Source organism: Sitophilus oryzae, unplaced genomic scaffold, assembly GCF_002938485.1.
Source record: "Sitophilus oryzae breed Bouriz unplaced genomic scaffold, Soryzae_2.0 scaffold_1244_pilon_pilon, whole genome shotgun sequence".
Lineage (NCBI taxonomy): Eukaryota > Metazoa > Arthropoda > Insecta > Coleoptera > Curculionidae > Sitophilus > Sitophilus oryzae.
Window position 1 is genome coordinate 175,422 of NW_022145887.1, and position 22,657 is coordinate 198,078.

General features: G+C 31.6%; 1 protein-coding gene across 2 annotated transcripts in view; it reads left to right on the forward strand.

Annotated features, from left to right (window-relative positions):
- Nucleotides 1-22,657, forward strand: part of LOC115874218 (innexin shaking-B) — a 171,653-nt gene that overhangs the window by 102,338 nt on the left and 46,658 nt on the right. For both annotated transcript variants that reach the window (XM_030889310.1, XM_030889311.1), the window contains exon 3: nucleotides 20,873-21,092. In XM_030889310.1, coding sequence (XP_030745170.1) covers nucleotides 20,873-21,092 — 220 coding nt within the window. The remainder of the gene's footprint in view (nucleotides 1-20,872; nucleotides 21,093-22,657) is intronic.

Below are 22,657 nucleotides of genomic sequence, written 5' to 3' on the forward strand. Positions count from 1 at the left end.
GTAGTATAAAATTAAATGTAAAATAGGTTATTATTTCAAATATACGTATACAGCTTATTGCACCTAACTGTGCCCAAAGTATATGTATGCAGGTTGGGAACCAATAAATGGATGAAAAATGTATTTGTATGTAATAGAGCAATGAGATTGACTTGTCTCCCACTACAACAGCATAATATTAAACAATAATAATAAAATATATCTAACTATACAGTGTGAGTCGTAAATAATTGCAAATATTTTCAGGGATGGTAGATCTCGATAAAAGAAACATATTATTTTCTCTTTGTCGTTTTTCAAATAAATCCAAAATAACCGAGTTATTTTACTTTGAAAATTTCCAAAAAAATATACTTTTTGCTAAAGTTTTGAGAACTACTGGATATTTTCTAGATTGTCTTTCTTGTGTAAGGGCCAAATTTTTTTTTTATTTCAGGCGGTCAACTCAAATTAAAAATAAAAACCATAAAACAAATTTAAAGGGCGTAAATGTTGTATAATAAAATAGAACTAATAATATAAAATAAAAATAATACTAATAGACGGTACGTTACTAATGGTAATAGCCAACTTTGATCTGGGCGCTGCAAATGGACAAATGTTGTATAGCAACAAAAGTCTTGTATGGCCCGGCTACCGAGATGACCTACCTGCAATTAAAGAAAAAACATGGTGTGAGTAACAATGTTACCAGTTATTATTAAAATAAAGTGAATTTAAAATTAAACAGGTACTTGAATGATTTATCAATAGCCCAACTTAAAAATACAAGTTTAAATAAAATAATAAAATGCCACACAGGCTATTAAATGCCACACAGGCTAAAAAAACAAGCCACACAGGCTAACAAAATGCCACACAGGCTAAAAAACATGCCACACAGGCTAGTCACACAGACTATTAAAAAAATATGCCACACAGGCTATCAAATGCCACACAGGCTAAAAAAACAAGCCACACAGGCTATCAAAATGCCACACAGGCTAAAAAAACATGCCACACAGGCTAGTCACACAGACTATTAAAAAAATATGCCACACAGGCTAAAAAAACATGCCACACAGGCTAGTCACACAGACTATTAAAAAAATATGCCACACAGGCTATCAAATGCCACACAGGCTAAAAAAACAAGCCACACAGGCTATCAAAATGCCACACAGGCTAAAAAACATGCCACACAGGCTAGTCACACAGACTATTAAAAAAATATGCCACACAGGCTATCAAATGCCACACAGGCTAAAAAAACATGCCACACAGGCTATCAAATGCCACACAGGCAAAAAAAACAAGCCACACAGGCGATCAAAATGTACAAGTTAATAGTCAAACTACACTACGGGGCTAACTACTCTTCAAGTCCAATTACGCTACGGGACTAACTACTTGTCAAGGCTAATTACGCTACAGGACGAACTACTCTTCAAGTCTAACTACGCTACACAGGGTCACTACGCCCCAAAGGCTAACTGTAGAAAATAATAAAGCTAAACATAATTCATTCAAGCTCAATTTGATAATACAAATACAGAAATATATTCTTATCTTCTATTAAAGTCACTTAGACAGAATATAAATAAATCACTGTAAAGAAATACTTCAATATTATCATCTGAAAATCATATTTTCTTAATATTCAATCAAGATTAATTTGATAATATTAATACACAAATATATTCTTATCTTCTGTTAAAGTCACATAGCCAAATTATAAATAACTCACTATAAAGAAATACTTCAATATTATCATCTGCAAATTATCTTTTCTTTATATTCAATCAAATATCTTAAAATTTATCTGAGATTCAGAAATATAATATATCTCAATAAAAACAATAAACAGTAACCAACTAGTTGCTCAGTGAGATAAAATAAACTCACCTTAATTAAACTTCTTATTCGGCACGGCAATGGAACTCAGAACTACCACAAAACCTTAATTAAACCTCAGAAACTTTAATAGTTTTAATTTAATAAGCGCGTACCACTTCTTTCTCTGACGCTGTCTAATACTGTTTTAGACGGCGATACTGTATTGAATGTTATCTAAAACCTTTTTGAAAAGTGCAGGTAGCATGAATTTTGGGCTTGTTTTTGTTTACATTCGAAATTCCATTGCGCTCCGGCTTTTGAAATGTCTGTTTTTTATTACGTCAGATAAAGAAAACGTAGCATAGAAAAATAGAGTTCTTACACTTGTAAATTTAATCTACTACCAATGTCGCCATATTATCAACAAATTATGTTTTTAACTAAAAACTAAAAAAAACGAATTTGAAAAAATTCCAATTTTTTTCGCAAAAAAATCCTCATACTCGTGTTTCTCGGGTCGAAATATACTAACCCTAAAAATATTTGCACTTATTTAAGACTCACCCTGTATAAATAAAATTTTGTAAACTGTAATTTTCTTCAAATTGTAATCTTGTTAAAATACAATTTTTTAATAATTTCATTCACTAATTTGAATAAATAAAAGTAAAAAAACAATGTGTATAACTTATTGACTAATTACTATTGCTTACTTTTAAAATGCCATATGAAGTTTATAACGAACGCTAACATCTCGAATACCAATACCCATTTTTGATAAATTTTGCTTTTAATTTTGAAATATCTGTTGGCTACAGTAGGTTTGGTTATTGGCAAAAACCATTTTTGCTCCAATTCAAATAACTTAAATATATAAGACTTAGATAACAGATATGTTCCAGCACAAACAGTAATCTAAAAATTAGCTCAATGTATTAAGTTATCTCGCGGGCACGTGTAATTCGTACACTTGCCGCCTAAGATTTAATTTATGTGTTGGATTATAACCAAAATACTATTATACTTATATTACTATATATTACTATATAAATAATATTAGTATGCAATATCTATATAAAATAAGATTCTTTTATTTGCAGCATTAGATTGACGATTTGATAGCCCAAAAAGAGTAATTTTGGGTAATTTTTTATTACATTTTTTTTCTAAAGTTGTGGGCATGCTCCTTTGTAGTATCGAACCACGCGTATCTGTCACTGGGATTATTTTATTATATCTATTGTATCACTCTGTAAAAAAAATCTGAGTCCTGAATAAAAATACAAATATGTATGTAATAATAATGAGTAGATCGTTTTTAGGGACCTATTATCTAAGTACAGTACAATACAAGGTGCCCAATATTCAGTGAACATCGAACTATGTACTATCTATTTTTGGAATACGTCAATTCTACCTAATTTACCTCTACTCACAGGTGCTTTCTCCGTTAGAGAGCTAATCTATGAAAACTAAATCTAAACGGTAATTAATTTAAAATTTATGAAACTTATTTTCAAAAATCATTTGTCACGCTGACATTGGTACATATACAGTGCCTCTCCTATTCAACATATTCATGGCAGCGCTCTCCATTATAGTAGACAGCAAACTGCAGGAGAGAGGATTGGGCATTAGATACAGATACGACGCACAGTACTTTGAAGGATAGGGTTTGCGGACAAAATTGAAATAAAGCATAAAAACGGGTTTTTAAAAACATGTTTAATTAAGAAAAAATCTTGATTGTAAATAATAAATCAAATGTACTCAATCGTGAACGCAAACTAAATAAACTTTAAGAAAAATTATCTTCCGTCTCAGAAACCAAAAAAAAAGACATTTTAACTATAAAAAAAATCCTTAAAGTTGATGAATTTTAACTAATCTTTATTCGGCTTCTTAGAAGCCCCAGCCGTATTCTCCCTGAAAATTTCATCAAAATACCTCCAGCGGTTTCGGAGCTCTCGTGACACAAACATACAGACAGAAAAAAAATCATACTAGCATAAGTTGCCAGTAGCTGCAAACAACCTTTACAATTTCAATAGCCCAAGGTCCACATTATTTAATAAAACTGAAAGTACAAGATGTTTGGCATAGAACTCAATAAAAGTTTAATCAAAGTTAATTACAACAAAAATCTAGATTATTTTCAGTCATTTTTTACTGCCGTATAACTTCGTACCCAAAAATAAAATTGTATATTTCATAATGTACAACAATAATACATACCTTGGTTAGCTTCCATGGCAGGTTTAGTTTTTTTTAATGAAAAGGCACTTGTTGGTACGATTCGTTTTAATCACAGTAAACGATTGATAAGACAATTTTATTTCATCTACATTTTTATCATTGTTCATAATGTTTTGTAACGATATCGAGTATCCTAACAATAAAAGTAATCCTGTTTGTGGTATTTCGATTATTTATCTCTGATATGGGAGCAAAAAAATGTTTTTTTTGCATACAGAATTTTGATTATTGTCCATAGGCGAAGCATTGTGCGACGGCGGTCTGTTCAACATAAAAAGACTCAGGGCAAAAACATGTACAAAATTCATCACAGAACTTCAATACGCTGCTGATGACCGCGCTCTAGTTGCAAACACATTACAACAATTACAGGAAATGTTGGACACATATACCTGGACATACGAGGCTTTGGGCTTTAAGCTAAACATCGACAAAATCAAAATCATGTGCACTCCCCCGGAAGATCACAACAATGCTAAAAAAATCGGAGAAGAGCTATTGGATGTAGACTCTGACATCTAGCACAGGATTAGCAGCGCCTCAAGGGCATTCTGGAAATTAAAAGACAAGGTTTTCTACAATCATGACTTAAGAATAAAAACAAAACTTGCAGTGTACCGAGCAATTATAATCCCCACCATGTTATATGGGAGCGAAACCTGGGTGCCATGCCGTACCGCCGACACATGAAGGCATTACACAAGTTGCAACAGTACCTTAGACAACTCTTAAGAATCCGATGGTTCCATCATATTTCAAACGTATCGGTCCTTGAAAAAGCTAACTGCGAGAGTATTGAAGTCATGGTTACAAAATCCCGCTTAAGATGGGCTGGTCACATATGTAGAATGCTAGAAAACCGCATACCAAAATCTCTGCTTTACGGTGAGCTTGCAGACGGTAAGAGGAGGCCGGGTGGACAACTCAAAAGATACAAGGACATTTTCCACGAAAAATTAAAGCGGATTAACATTCAGAATGAGTGGGAAGAAGCAGCTCACAATAGAATTCAATGGAGAAGAATTGTAAACTCAGTTAACAGCGACAACCGAAAAGTAAAGAGGCAACAAAGCAATGAGATTTTTGAATGTCCGTGCGGTAGGCGGATAACATCACGTATCGGGCTTTTCAGTCACAGAAAAGCTCATGAAAGAGAACGCTTTGCGTGATCTTCTGATGCGTGTCAGATTCTAGATATCGTCAGCTAGTAATGGCAGTATGTATGTATGTACGTATACATTGGCTACTGCGCCGCGAACGCGAAGCGCGCGCCGGACGTTGGCCGCGCGTTACTTTTATTGTTTTAACGATTTATATATATATTATTTATTATTGTAACGAACATCTCACGATCCATAGAAATCAGGCAAACATTCTTTCAGTCGTTAATCATGTCTCTATCGTCTGAAAAGAGCAACGCAATTTTCGTGATGGGTAGCGTGGCTCTTTCACCACTCCATTAATAAACAATATTCAAAGAAAAACAAAAAAAAGAGAATTTATTCAAAGAAAACACACACAGTTACTTATACGTACCATAACATTGTGTATTTTTATGATCTTTATTAAGTTATAGAGTTTGTTCGTTTCACAAAGTGGTGTTCCTTGGTAAAAAACTTAATGTTAAAATAAAAAAAGTCCAAACCACTGCCAAATAATTCTTTATTAGTGACCGGTTTCATATCAGCCATCATCGTCTGATGATGGCTGGAATTGCCGGATCCGGTCACTAATAAAGAATTATTGACATTGGTTTGGGCTTTGGTCTTGATTTTAACATAAAGTTTTTTATGATTTTTATTATCACATTCTATATCTTAATATTATGTGACTATTAATATTTATTATAGTGATTTTCTTAGCCGTGTAAGGCACAGATCGGTACCCAGTGTTGCCACAAGCTTATTTTTTATCGGGATAGATTATCACGAGGTAGCGGGGTTAAATTGTTTTACAAAGAGGTAGATCTACCCCGAATGGATTAGCTGTGGCAAAACCGCCGCTGTCACTTTTCCTTCCGCTAGCTAGCGCGTCACGGCCTTGAATTTTTACTTCCAACGCGTGTAAAGAAATTTCACTTTGATAATTGTTTCGATGGCGAATCAGACATTTATATGAAACGTTTTTATACGGTCGCAAGGCGAGTCACTGTAAAACTGCGTCCCAAATTGTGGACCACTATGCAGCGCGGCTGGTACGTCGCACAATGGTTCAGATTTTGAAAAAGCTGCTCATAGATGCGAAAGTTCGAGTTGCAAATTTAGTATATTTAACACATTTATTATTGATACCAGACCTTAATCTACCTTCACTTAAAATGGTTTTGACCAATAATGCATAAAAACATATTTACAGCGTTTTGCTTATCTTATTTTGTGACCTATTTTTAAAGATGTGTAAAATGTTGAAAAGCAGTGTTGAGAAGTGGATTCATTCGATAGTACCGCATTGGCAACAAAATATTTTTCTGTGTAGAATATACCAGTATGGAAGACATAGGTAAGTGTTCATTTTTATATTTTATCCTTTGCAATACATATGTTACCGGCAATAATATATTGAATAAAAGAACATGTTATAATTTTTTTCAAATTTTAAATTTAAATTCATAAAACTTTAGAGGTTTGCGAGGACCCACGTTAATTTTTTCACAGAAATATTCTGTTCACTAATAGGTTTTTACCGTCCAAATTTCGCACCCCCCTGCACCCCCCTTGCGCAGTAATAATTATTTAAAGTAATAAAGTCAAGTATTTTATTTAGTAATTGTTCCAAAACTATTATGAAACTGTAAATACTCTGTGTTAAAATACCTACTATTCTCTTTGTTCCAGGTCTAGGTTTACCTTTTTGACTGAATCACACGCCAAACCGTTTGCGCCAAGTTTCTAAAAAATGGATTTTAAAATAGAAAGGAAATCGATATAGCAAATAACATTTGTGTTTTTTTAAACGAACGAAAGAATGGTTCGGCACAACTAGGTAAGATCCAATAATTTTTAAGTGGTTGGGTACACAGATATCGAAGCAGCAATTATTGTTGGGATACATTTTTGGCAAGAAATAATGTCTGGCTAAGTCAGCCGATTATTGAAGAGGAAGTAGAGTTCATGGATTTTGAAGTGTCCATCCGCAAAAAAACAATTTGTTGAGTTATCCGTTTCCCAAAAAACGAAAGCCTAACGAAACTCATGAATAGGAGGATAAAATATAATTTTTCAATATTGTAATTTTGAATATATAACTTCATAATCATTTATTTCGCACTTAATTACTATGAATTTTCTTGAGAACATGATTGTTTATTTATTTATTCCTATTAAGTCCCTTTTTGAAAAATATAAAATAAACGTTGTGTAGTTCTTTATTTTTTCCAAAGGGTTTTATAATATTTCATGTATTTCAAGTTACCAAATTTATTAAAAATCTTACTTTTCGTTGTTTTGCCATAAGTCTGATTACACAGATATTTTCTACGTAAAAAGTTGTTTTAAGAAAGTTTTGACAGATTTCAAAAATTTTCATAAATAATGAAATTACAGGGTGTTTTCAAAAATCCCTCTTTTGAGGTTTTTCAAAATATCTCAAAAACTAAAAGTGAGAGAAATAGAAACACAAACATAAATTACAAACAGACTTGTCTGAGAACTTTCCCTATTTAACCATTTTTTTACCTCTAGCAGTTTTCAAGATCGCAATATATCAATCAATTCCGGACGCTGCACAGTGCTTCGTCCCATGGACAAATATCGAAAAAAAAAGTTAAAATTTACTAATATATGAATATGTAATGTTATACTTATAGCAATGTTCAACCATCCTGTATATTATTTTTCATAAACAGCGATTTTTGTTAGCAAATATTTTCACTAAAAATAAATTTTGCGATCATTATCTTATCAGTGAAAAGAATAACATTCATAGTAGTTCTGTATATTATGGAGCTAAACGGTACGTACTTAATTGAAAGCCACTATGGATATTGTTAAACAAGGTATGTACTTTAAATTTATTTCTAAACAAGTTCGTGATTATTTAGTTTTTATTTATTTTTAAGATGATTTCTAATTGGGTATAAAAATTTTACGTTTTCAAACTTCAAAAAGGCATTTAAAAAAAAATATCAAAACATATCGTATTTATTGAATATTTTTGTTGTCATATTCATACACTTTTAATTTTTGTATAGTTCACCTGCGTCTGCTTGCGACGAACTTTATTTTATAATACTTTTCAGATGGAATAAAATTGATAAGCAGGGCCGATCTGGTTAATACTTGGCTTGATCATAAGGACAAGAACTCAAAATTATTTGTATTTCAAAAAATGTGTTCTTTATTAGATACTGATGAACCTTCCAGTCAAATGAGACACATTGTGCTTGAAAAAGCCCACTATGTTGGAGCGAACCGTCGGTCGCATAAAAAAGTTTCCATCTTTCAATTTATTATAAAACCTCATACCCAAGAAAAGGAAAAAATAATATATGGATATGGTCTATTAAAGAGGTAACTATTAACATCCGAACCCCTCATACCAACAAAAAGAACAGTAACAACGCGAAAAAGTAACATATTAGAAAATAATGTACAGAAATATTTATATGTGAGGATACTTCATCTACCTGTGATTTGGATACTATAAATTTGGAAGATTCTGTCAGCAGTGATTCTTCTGAATCAGAGTAGTTACGATCTATGCATTTTGTTGTCCTAAAGTAAATTTAGTATATATATTTAGTATCTTAAGTTTTTTTTTAATTAAATATAACATTAATGTTTCTTTTTCATTAAAGAAAAACATTTTTATCTTATATTAGGCTTATATTGTAGGAATCATGTTCTAATGTTATTTCAATTCTTTTTTATCACAGGGATTTATTTAATACTTACACCGTTTTCATACTATAAATTATCATTTCCTTAGATGGAACACAGCTCCAACATTTTTATTATTTATAAGATTTTTTTTCATAAACGTGGGGGCTAAGAACATCATCATTTAGTACAATGAGAGTACTCATTATTTGTGTCAAATAAACCTAGTTTGAATAAATTGCCTATAATAAAAGAGTAGTTTTGCATTTTTGTCCTCTAGAGCCATATGTTCGAAGCACTGTGCGTTGTATAAATAAAAATTAGTTAAGTATAGGCTAAAATATCTTTTTGATACCTACTTTTATAGTAAATATTCATAAATTTGCATACTATCTTCAAAAATTCCCAATTTAATCGATAAAATATCCAATGAGCAGCTTTTTCAAATGCTGAACCACTGTGCGTCGCGTCATGCCGGTCGTGCCAGGTCATGTCACACGCGATATACGCGACTCAATTTACGCCTAGCCCACAAGTCGGGATTTTTTTTAACAATGTGATTTTGTGATGTCCTCTAACGGATAAACGAAGCAGTTTTGTAAGGAGATAAATTGTATGTCAATTAACTATACATCCTGTATATCAACTAGGCGTTTCCTTTATATACAATAATTCACTTATAATTAAAACCAGTTCATAAGCAAGTAAAAAAGTGCAGAAGCAGTGCAGTATTTTTATCATTGATACATAATAATAATCTGAAAAAATTAACTCTCCTATTTAAAATAAATATTTTAATTTTTTTTAAGGTTATGGAACAATAGAACTTACCAATAGATGTAAATAAGCTGTCATTAAATAAAGAAAATGTTCTATTAAATTAAATAAGTAAATTAGTACGAGATCTGAAATGACCAGTAACAGGCTTGGAATAAATAAGATGAACAAAATTCCGTAGTAGAGAGAAGAACTATGCATAACATTTCCTGTTCTTTTCAGAACTGTTATAGATCTCCGCATTTTTCTTAAAACGATTTAAAACTGTGTTATTACGTAGCTTATTATACAAAAAATGTTAGAGGATAACCAGGAAGCGAAATACGATATCTTGAAATTAATAATAAATTAAGGGTTTTGTAAACTTTTATATAATGACAGAACTTTACTGTTTGTACAAACAAAATTTAAAACAACATTATTTTCCTGACTTTTAATGTGACTTGTTAATGTTTAAAATGAGTTATTTTAGGATATTTTGATGCACCAAAAACATTGAAATAATTAGCAATATTAATAACCTCGGCAAATAAACATAATTATAAAAAATTCACAGTACTTTACAAAGATGCAACCGGGGGGGCATTGAAAATGATGAATAAAAACTTAAAAATATGATTAGTGTTAATATGAGTGTATTACATACATATTATGTTTAAATAACGAACTTAACAAAAAACAACAGATTTAAAGATTCACTGAAAAAGTAGTAATGTTAACATTAAATAAAACATTATCAATAATAATTATGCGATCGCACCTATCCGTAAAACAAGCAAGCAAAAAATCTCGAAAAACAAATAACATACAAAACATCAGGTTAACATGATGACAGATCATGATCAATGACAGATAAAGAATTCTTACGGAAAGTTACACTTTACGATAAAATTTTTTAACTGTTAAAGGCAAACCCCATTTAAACACAAAACTTTTTAATACCTACTACTGTATCTAAAAGACTTTTTTTTAATTACTAAATTCTTAGCCACGCTTCTGTTTTTCTTGGCTCTTGTGCGTCACGTCACAGATTAACAGGCCCACGTTTGCACCACAAGGCGATGCTGCAGACCACTAGGTAGACCGGTCGTAGAAATTTATGTTATGCAACTTGTAGTCAATCTACACAAATGTTATTACCACACCAAACCAAACTTTTTTTCTTTTAAAATGTGTTCAGATTTTGTAAAAAGTATAAGTCAAAATCGCAAAACTTAAATTTGATATGAGTTTCTTAGTTTTTAACTAATATAGTGGCGAATTACAAAAATTCCTTTTCAATGAAAATTAATGAGTTAAATAAAATAATTTAATAAATTACTAGCTTTTTCTCGCGACTACGTTCGCGTTACACCTCGAATCGTTCATGCATTGATTTAAATGATTTTTTACTTCTTTATAGAGAGCTAGTGAGCATAGATGTTTTTTTTATTTTTCATCTTTTTTTATTTTTAAGAGCACTAATACTCTCTTTATAGTTTATTTTTTATTCTTTGAATGATAATTGAGGAAGATATATTTCGTTATGATGTCACTAAATAAACCCTGGTATAAAATTTTATACTGTCTGGTTTATAATGTTATAGTATTGCATTTTCGTACAGCAAACTTCCATTCCCTTTTCTACTCCCTAAGTGTATAAATTTCATAAATTTGCTTTATCTTTGTGCCAATTTTTATGTGTATAATCCAGAGGTCACCAAGTTTTATATAAATTTTTACTAACTTTACCCATTTGGTTGATGAATTTCAAAAATTTCTTCTAATTATTTTTGTAGGATTTCATTTTTCTAGACCAAATAGTAAGGAATTTTCATACAGCAAACTGTTCCGACATAATTTTACTCTCTAAGAGGATGAATTTCCTAAAATCGCTTTGTGTAGCTAATTCACTAATGGCGTTTAAACGAACCTTTGTGCTAATATTTATGTATCTAAACCTGGCGGTATGAACTCACTCCTAAAATATCTAAAAACTTAAAATATAATCTAACTGACACACCACTGACAATGACAAATAATTTATTTCTGGAGGTATTGTGTGTAGGTGTTTTCAGGTATGTTTTAGTATTTAGTCGTTTTACACAAAGAAATAGCCATTAAGCACTATAAAAATACTTCATAACAAATCTACACATATATACATTTCATTCAAAAAAAGAATCATCAAGATTGGTGAAGCGGTTTCGGCGGGATGGATGCAACAAAAAAAACCTTTGAGGTTTTATATATGTATGGATTAATTATTTTTCCAACATATTTTACTTTGCAAATTTTTATAAATATTCAGACTCGCCAATATCGTAGTCCACAGTGTCCAGCCTGTTTAGCCAAACGTAGGCCGATTCCTCTTCGGAGGCGTGCGGCGTCGCGTCGTGACCCTGGCTGATGGAGGAGTCTGAAGACGCTCATCCGCGCAGAGGAGCAAGTTGACTGCGTAGCGTATTGCGTATTAATCGATTCTGAAACTTTTTATCTCATTTATAACATATTACGCAAGTTTATTATCTTAATCTCGATTTTAATAGATAAATATGTGAAATGCCACCTGAGTATCTTCCGCCATGACATGTTTTTACTTTTTTGTTATGGTAAAATGATTTTTATAAACTTTATTCAATAAAGTATATTTTCCTCCATTTGGTGATTTTTTAATTTTAAGCGAAAATTAAGTATAACATTTTAGGAAAAAGAAACACTGTAATATTTAAAAGAATAAGAAGAAATTAGTCTTATTTTGAAAGAAAAATATAGAAAAAACTCTTTCTATAGAAAAAAGTCTTTAACTAACCAGAATCCGGTGACATATACGCGGTCTCACCGGAAACATTACTTATTACTTCGCATAACTTGAAGAATATCTACTTTTAATAATGAACACTTCAGAAATACACCAGTAAAAACATTTATTATTTGAGATTAAAACTCGAATTAAATTATAAATATTAGTTACCTATGTTGTTATAGCTTTTATAGGCCTGTTTAACGACTTAATAAGTTACCTAGCGAAAAAATCTGTGCGCGTACCTACCACTATTGTTACAGGTTAATTCGTTAAAGAAATATGTTACACAAGTTAAAAACGCTAAAATTTTAATGGTATTACTTGTGCATTATTGGCCTTATAATGTAATTTGTTGGAATTATATCTTCTTTAAATATAATTAGACTTTTTAACGACTTTTAAGTTACCTAGGAAAAAATCTGTGCACGTACCTACCAGTATTGTTACAGGTTAATTCGTGAAACAAATGTGTTACATATTATTCGTGGTATTAGTGGTATTATATTGGAATCAGCTTGGCATTAGTGGGGCATTATATGAGAAATTTTGGTATTTAATTTGTATTTTTGGCATTACTTTGGCATTAGTATACAGACATTTGTCAGCGGTTTACTCCTTGTAGATAATCAAAAAGTTTTTTGATAAAATTTGCTTTTCATGTCAGATCATTTCTATGAAAAATTACATTAGATTTTTATTAAAGACGCTGGGTAATTAAAACATTGACTAATAAACCTTGTCCACTTTAAATACGGGGTCACGAAATATCCTCCTTGGAGTGTTTGGGTTAAGGGGTGTATAATAAATTAATCGTTGTTTTATAATAAAAACCATAAAACATTTATTTGTGAGTAAAATAATGCAATGGTTGGATATCTCTCCTTTATAATTCGGTGACTAAAAATACACTAAAATAATTAGAAAAAAAATCTTGTACTTATTTAGTAATTACGTCAATATTAATTAATTGACTTTCTAGTCTATTTTATTTTATGTACAAATATATTATTAAATTTTAAGCATTAAGTAATAAAACACTTTGTGCCCTCTTATATCGTAAAAGGTTACGAAATATACTCCTGGTTACACCCCTTACAGAAAACAGTGTAAGGGGTGTAAATAAATTGTATAATCACTGTTTTTTATAATAAAAACTATAAAATATTTCTTATTTGTGAGATTAAAAAAACAAAACAATGCATTGGTTAAAATAAGTACATTCAATACTGTTTTCAATTGTTAATTCAATAATGTGTTATAACATAATATAGCCATTACTATTATACTATTATTATTAAAATAATATGTGTGTAACATATTTCTTTAACGAATTAACCTGTAACAGACATTTATATGCCCAGTATATTTTTGTTTAACAAACCAATCAGGAAAAATCCAAAACCTACCGTTATAGGAGGTATAAGACGATTAAACTTATATAATGACAACTACTTATCGGATAACAAATTAATTACTACTGTCAGCTAGTTCAGCTACTGTCTAGGTAGAATTTACCTAGAGTACCTACACCTACCTATGATGATGTAGGTAGATTAAAGCTTATTTTGACGTTACCTCTCACTTCGGTGTCACAAGCTGAATTTTTCAGGGATGGAAGTACAGTACATCACAGTACATGATATGGGGACCCTTATTCCGAAAGTAGTACAAAATTAAACAGGGTAAAAAGGCACTATCATCAAAAATCGATATATTAATACCACCGTATAGAGAAAACAAATACTTATTTTTTGATCCAGTACAGAATAAAGTCTTCGTAGGGAGTAATTTTTTATAATTATTTACAAAAAAACATTTCCATTAGCGCTTATGACCAAAAAAAAACTTTAAACATGAATAATCATTTCAATCATGCGAAAATTTGGTTTAAAAATAGAGATTTTTTTTTAATATAACTTTCATTTAACGAAAAACGAAGGCCTAAATGAAAAAAAGAAACAATTTAAAAGTTTCGCTCATGTCTTGACAAGGTATCAAAGCAAACCCCATATTTTTTGCTTTTAAACTAATAAAGATATATCAATAAACAATTAGCGATGTACGAGCTTTTGCGCGCGCTGGCCGACCGCCGCTGCGCCGAGATTTCCTATACCCTGTATATATGACGTCATGGTGTGGCAATGTAGCATTTTAATTGGATTTGGGCTCCCTTTATACACTGCTGGCAAAGGAATATTAGCAATAGAGGTTTTCAATGCGATAAAAGATGGTAAGGCTGCAAAATACACTGCAGTGCAACAGAGACGGATAAAGCATCTTTTCCCTATCATTGTATAGGGGAAGTGATCATAGAAGTGATATCGATAGAGCCCCCCTGCGAGAGGGGCGCCGGGCGGGTCTTTAAGACGCTTGTGTGGGGGCTACCGCCTACTAATAGAACAGAATCGAAAAAATAGAAACAGGACGGACAGTGTTGCCATTCAATTAAATCGAAATTATGTTGGCTTGTCAAAATCCTAAATCTTCTAATCCCATTATCTTGCCTACTTAATGAAATATTAAATAAAGTACGAAACAATTTTAAGAATGTTTTCTCTAGGCACATAACTTCTTTCTAAAACGAAAAGTAACATGCAAAACTTTGAAATCATTTCTAAAATAGCAAGTGCAATTCTATGAAATGGCAATACTGTACGATCTTCCTAGCAGTCGCCCCGACACAGTCGGTCGGCGGCGGCGCTTGACAAAGCCGCGGCTGTGACAAAGGAATTAGGCCGAAAAAAACTTTATAAGGAGTAGCCGAACAGGGTTGCCGGGTTGGTTAGATTATAATTCCATACGAGAACAAAATTCTCGGTAGATCTTCAACAAAAATCAAAAGTACAGAAACAAAATAAAATATAATATTTAAGTCCAAAATTAGCATTCCTATGTGTCGTAATAATATATCACTCAAATAAAATACAAATATAATAAATATAACAAGAATTAGAAATAGCTAGGTATATTATTTGATATTAAAAATAAATATTTAATTAAATAATATTAATATATTAATAAAAACATATAAAACTATAACAAGTAGGGATAGCAGTCACAAATTAGTGTAGCAGTCACTTCTTTGTACACATTTTGATGAGTGATATCTAAAATTAATTTCATTTCAATGGGAAAGCTGTAGCAACTCTCAATTCTTTTTCCATATTAATATATTTTTTTGACGGGAAAATCACTAAAATATTTGTCCGAATTTAGGTTGTTTCTTAACTTAAATTTTGTTTTTTGTTTACATTTTTTGGGGAAAATATGGGTTCAACTTTAGTAGATGAATGAAATAAAATCTTTTCAAAAGATATCAACTTCTTCGGGCATGTCGCCAATACCGCGCCTAATAAGGAGTAATAAGGAGTAATAAGGATTTTTAGGAATATCTCTGTAACTCTGCAACTAGACAGAACGATGACCTGTATGTGTGTTATTACTAAATAAAATTTAATGAAACAATAATAAAGTCAAATTATACAGATTCCAACACGGCAGTCGCTTAATTTTTAGTCAAATAAGTCAGCTTTTTATAAGTGCTTCTATTGTAAAAACTAAAGACGCAGTTGAATATATCGTTAGATTTTTCTTTAAATCGGTAGATCGGTAGCTTACAGACGAAACCGGTAGACCTGGCAACTCTGTGATGAACTGACGGGAGTCAGAATAGCGAGGTGCGGAGGCGCGGGAAGGGAAATAAAATAATGGCGATAAATAAAGGGCAGGGAGATGGGTATCATGAGTGGATGGGAGGTGGCGGAATTTTCAAAATTTGTTATCTTATTGGACTTTGTCTAAGTAGACAGTCGTAGTGGAAGTGGAAACGGGGAAGTTGTTGTCCATCTCTGTTTAAGCATAGACTTTTTATAGGCGTTTCATTCCAATGCATGTAATTCCTATGCCTAGAGATCCATTGCCGGGCCTGTATAGGATAACAGAAACATTTTCAATGTTAATAATTACGAAGATACATTCTGGTGCAGATAAAGTTGAAACTATTACTAAAAAAATATTTAACAAAAAAGAATCACAAAAGCTTTTATTTAATATTTATTAACAAAATATACACTATGAGACTGAATTATTTATTATTGTTGGAATTAATCATCTACGACAAACTAACTTAATATATGCCAGAGGTTTAATTAAATATTATCAATAATAATATTTATTAGTAACTAATTATCAGACTAGAAAATATTAAAAAATATACAGTATTATTGTAGTGTCATAAATATACCTGAAAACTTGGTAATCAGCAATATGAAATTATTTTTTCATATTTTGTGCAATATTTTCTATCCAGGTATAAGAATTACTAATCAGAAAATGTGACGGAAATATGAAAAAATATTATCACCAATGCATAAGTATAAGACTATTATTTTAAAAACAACACTTTATTTTTATATTGAATATAATTAATTGGTATTAGTACAGTCAAATATCTAATATCTAATATACGTGATAAAATTAACTTTAAATACGGGCAACATTTGGTAATGACCAGTTTAATGTAGAATGTTATTTCTGTGTTATCCTAGAATAGTACGACTTTTAACTAATATTGTAAATTAATTTCTCCTTAAAAATACATTTTGCAATAATTGAACCTGTGTGCACTATGTGCGCATATTTGAAGGGAAACTTCTTACTTCCGTCTGTCTGTCTGTCGGTCTGCCGGTCTGTCCATCAGAGGACTCAATTCGGGTACCCTATCCACGTGCCTAGTTTGATTCCAATCGAGCCGTAATTAAGAAAAATCCTGATGATTTTCATTTAGAGGCATCGGTTCAAAACGTCGAGGGCGTGATCCTTTACTCTGTCCCCAGTTATGCTGAAATCGCCTCATTTTTTTCAATAATGAACTCCCACCCTGATTATGATGTAAACGAAACGTCGTATTTAACTTTGCAGGGTTGGACCGTGTGCACAGTCTCTTACATAGCCTACCCACCAAACTTGATTGCGATCGGTCGATATCAACTCTTGACTTTCCTTACGTCAAAAGTAACTGTCACAGTGACACGTGTCATACACGGTCAAGTTGGGGTTGGTCATAGACAAACAAATAAACAGAGACTAACAAATCCCATGGTAAAGAGTGGGACCGCGTTCCCGTAGCGCAACTCAGAATAACAATTTTGAAACCAATTAGCAGGACCATGGCAGGACGTACGTCTTTATTGCTATCTTTCTTTATTATGTGTGCTTTATATGAAAAAGAAAGAGATAGGTATAAAACTTATCGTAAGACATTATCGCACATTCTGGTTGGCGGAAAATTTAATTAGCTATTAGTATTCTTTTTTCATTCTGAACTGAATATTTTAAACTGATTATTCCCCCTATACCACGTAAAGGGAACGTGGTGTAGGGAATAAATCAGTTTAAGTGAAAATTTGCAGTTTCTTTCAGAACGAAAGAATACTACTATTATAAGGGAAATTATAACGAAGCAAAAATTGTACTGTTTTATAAACATATTTATTTATACATAAAAGTACATAAACTTTTTATAATATAATAACAAAAAATAACAGTGTTTATTCCACCCACCTACCAATTTTAAATGCAGAAGAACTGACTGTTGCAGGAAACAATCGGCCAATTTTTTGGGGACATTAAAAATCTCATTTTCGAAAAAACTGCCCAATTGCAATAACAAAGTGAATATCCAAGCAAAGAAGACTTTACGATAATCATAATCCTGAACCATTTTCAAGTCCAGTTTTAATCCTAAAACAAAAGTAAAATAGGTATATTAATAAAGTTTCTGGTTACTATAAACGCTCTGGTTACTATAGCTATAAACTACCTAGCCAAAAAATTAAAAAAATTAATTGTATTAATTTGTTATGTTAAGAGAGGTTCGAAATATTTTTGACACTACTACTTCTACTTTTTTCTTAATAAGATGATAAATATAATTACAGTAAATGCCACGAATGTTTGGGAGTGATTCATCGGTCGCTACCATGTGAACTAATCTGTTCAAGGTCACATAAAACTTAATTCCAGTGCCGTGGTGTTTCAAGTCATATAATAATCAATATATAATCTGTTGTAATTTGTTGTTTTAACTGTCAAAGTCTTGTCAAAACATATATTTGGTTATAAATATAAACTGGAATGCCCCATTGGTCGCACTGCAAGCACACCAATGGACTGACGCACAAAAACGAATCAATCAAAGAAACGCAATATAATATCGTCTTTGTCAATCACGGTAACATTTTAGAATAAGTAGGAGGGGCGCAGGTAGATGATAAGATCGGGCCGTTAAAACCTACGCCTGCGGTAAAAAATTATGTTATTAATGTAAAAATGATAGCCTGCGTATCGATTCTAACTTCATCAAGCTACGAATCACTCCCAAACATTCGTGGCGTTTACTATACTTACTTTTATTTTACCGGGTGTCTTTAACATATCTATCAGAGAAAGGGGGCACAGATGATACTGGCTCCTGAAGCAAATAAAATAACAAATAGTATAACCTACAATTATAAGTAACAAAATATAAATACATATATGGAACAAAGGAATTTGTTTCCTATCCATATTCATAAGTCAATAAAATGGAGAGTTTAGAAAAAAAGGTAAATAACCAAGAGAAAAATTATTAACAAACATGACGAATTGTCATGATGTTGTCATCTTGGTTGTCATGATGACGAAAACGAAAAGCGATTGTTCTCTATTTGTGGTTTTATATGGCTGCTTTTCTCTTGTTATATTAGAATGAGATAGTAGGCCCAATAGACGCAATGCGCAGATCAACATAAATAGAACGAAATTTTGCGTTCTGAGTTGCGCTATGGGAACGTTGTCCCTCTCTTTGCTAGTCTCTTTTTATTTGTTTGTCTATGGGTTTGGTTAAATCTATCGACATACCAAATTTCATTTAAATCGCCGGACGATTTTTTGATTTGATTCTATCAATTGATAAAAATATCTAGAAAAGATGGGGCTCTTCGAGCACGTTCTTCTCCGTCTTAACCGCCGATCGTTACCACTTTTCCTCTCGCGTCTAGTGTGTCTCGCATGTTACAGCCTTCAATTTTTACTCCATTTGCGCGTAAAGACGTTTCCCTTCAAGTAATCCTTGCAGAATAATTGAAACCCCGTACTAGTGCATATGTTACAGTAAAAGTTAATTGTTAAGACTCTCAGTGATTGTTAACAATTACTAGTAGAAACTGACATTCACTGATTTGCTAAGACTACGCCAGTAAAAGTCCAACAGCTATTTTTAAAACCAACTTTTACTAGTGAATGCTAGCATGCCCTGGACGATAGCAGTTAGTTTGAAAGATTCAGTTAGCCCGGTTGCCACATGAAAAATATAAGGATAAAAAAGGATAATTGAATAATAGCCAATATAAGGATAACATTAAATTGGGCTAAACGTTGGCAACGTTGACAGACATCTAGCGTAAATTCGCTTCGTTTTTTTGTGGTTATGTATAATTGTTTTGTTATCGCTGTAAAAAGTGCTGTGCGTTATTGTCTCTATGGAAGAAATTTTCTGTGAAAAATTAAGGCAAATTAGGCACTCGCAAGAATGTAATAGTGCTTGTTCTTCATATTTGCAATATAATGAAGTCATAGCAAAAGTTAAGTGTGCAAGAGAAAAGGATATTAAAGAACCTAGTGACTATGAATTAGTTATTATCGAGTATGAACCTAGTTTTGATATGATTAAAGTAGCGGGTTTCAAAAAGCGAATAACTCCCGTTGAAGGAAATTCGGGCATACTTTATTTTGTCCACGATGAAGAACTTAAAAAAAAAACTTGTATCACGTAACCAGTAAACTTAAGTTTATGAATGTTTTTTTAGATTGTTTTGTACGATTTAAAATGGTTACTATGATTTCCCTTTTAATATTTAGAAGGTTGTGTCGTTATTTTCTATAAGTTTTAATAAATATACCGAAGAAGTAAATTGTAATTTTAAGATTTGTGGATCAGCTTGAATAGCTTGAACAGCTTGGGGTGATCCAATATTCTTAAAAGTTCTATTTGTCCTAACTTCCACCAACAGTCTTCCTCGCCACACTCTCCCTGTACATACAATAGAATAACTTTCACTGGCAACCTTTAGTAAATGTTACATTCATAATAGCGAAAGTTAGAAATTACTAGGAAAAGTCGACAAATCTCTTTAAAATACCACATTCCGAGTTCAATACCATACGTTCCGAGAATTGCTAGCATTTCCTAGTGAATGTTAACAATCACTGAATTTCCGACTTCCACTGTAACACATACACTATAATATGAGAAATGCAAAATATTATGATTTTATTTTTTTTTTTCGAGTTGTTGATATTGAAGTTCAAAATTAACACTATTATCGTATAAAATCAATTTGGTTTAGAGCTTAACAAAAAAATATATAAAAGATTTTTGCAGGCAATCCTGTTTTACACGCCCCGATGGCTATGGAAATCCTGGGAGGGAGGAAAGATCTGCGCTCTGATGATGGACCTCGACGTTGCAGTGTGCTCGGAAATCGAGAAAAAGCAAAAGAAGAAACTAATGATCGATTACCTTTGGGAGAATCTTCGATTTCATAACTGGTGGGCATATCGATATTACTTCTGTGAAGTATTAGCCCTTGTAAACGTTGTTGGTAAGTTTTTAAAAAAAGTATTTAACCCTAGAATACTAACCATATACAGGGTGTTTTAAAAACATGTGCCATCTCTCGTGGGGAGATTCCTCAGGTAAAAATAAGATTTATTTTGCATATCAACATTGCATTGGTCCGATTCCGTTTTGTTTCGCAGCTACAGGGTGTATTTATATTTTTTCGATTTATTATAATTTTCTTTCAAGTACTTTTAGCGTTTCAAATGAAATTTTGAGTGTAAAAGCTACTATAAATGCAACATATTTTAAAGCTAAAAATGTGTCGACATATTATCCACCAGAGACGTACATATGGGTTATCACCACTGAATTTTTTCTCTTGTTACCGAAATAGTTGTAAGAAGTTTAATGTAAAATTAAAAGTTGTCTTGATATTTTGTCGATATCGGCCTCCTTGATGAGATAAACGCAATTTTATTAATTTGCGTTGGTCCAAGTCTAATAGCAACCAACCTTTAAAAAAAATAATATCATTAACTTGCGAAAGTTTTAAAAAGGTACTCATTGATTCCTGATAATAATAAAAAATGTGAAAAAAAAATCCTATAAAAAATATGGGTATGGAAATACATAGTTTTAGAGTTACAGGATGTCAAAAATTTTTAAAATTAGTTTTTTTGTAATTATATTAAATACCATTTTTTTTATTTGAAATTGCATTAGGTTGGACTAATAGTAATAATAACTAATGGTAATAATATTTAATAATAAATTAGAGGTGTAATATATAATTTATTAATTTTATTTTTATTTTAATTTTTATTAAATGTGATGAATAAAATTGCATTGATCTCATGAAGGAGGCCGAATTCAACAAAATATCAAGAGATAACTTTTAATTGGCATTAAACGACCTACACAATTTTGATATCAAAAGAAAAAAGTCAGTCATTTTTTTTTGAAAAATATTCCAGTGATAACCCATATGCACCACCCTGATGAATTTATCGACAGTTTTTAACATTAAAATATGTAGCACTTATAGTACCTAACTTTTACTCTTAAAATTTCATTCGAATCACTAAAACTACTTGGAAGAAAATTATAATAAACTGAAAGATTATTAAGACTTTAACATCCTGTAGCTACGAAACAAAGCAAAATCGGACCTATATTGTATGAAAAATAAATCTTATTTATACGTGAGGAATCTCTCCACGAGAGATAGCACATGTTTTTTGAAACACCCTGTATAATGCCGCAAATACTAACCATTCGTAATTTTGACGATATTTCCTTAACAAACGAAATGTCTGGTTATTTTATTTAAAACAATAATTTGCAACGTATATGTTGAAATTCAGAAAACGATATAATGACTAATTATTTCTCAGTATGGCAAATCAAACAATATTGCTCAAGATGTTCAGCGCAAAATGCGCGGTTGTAGTGGTTGCAATACAGTGGTGTCATTCTTTGTTTTTTTTATGGACACATACATATATGAAGTAGTACGTTTAGTGCTGGAGGTTCCTGTAAATCTGTCTGCAGAGGAATTTCTAAAATATTCGCGTTCTAAAATTACACTAAATCACACTTTAACAG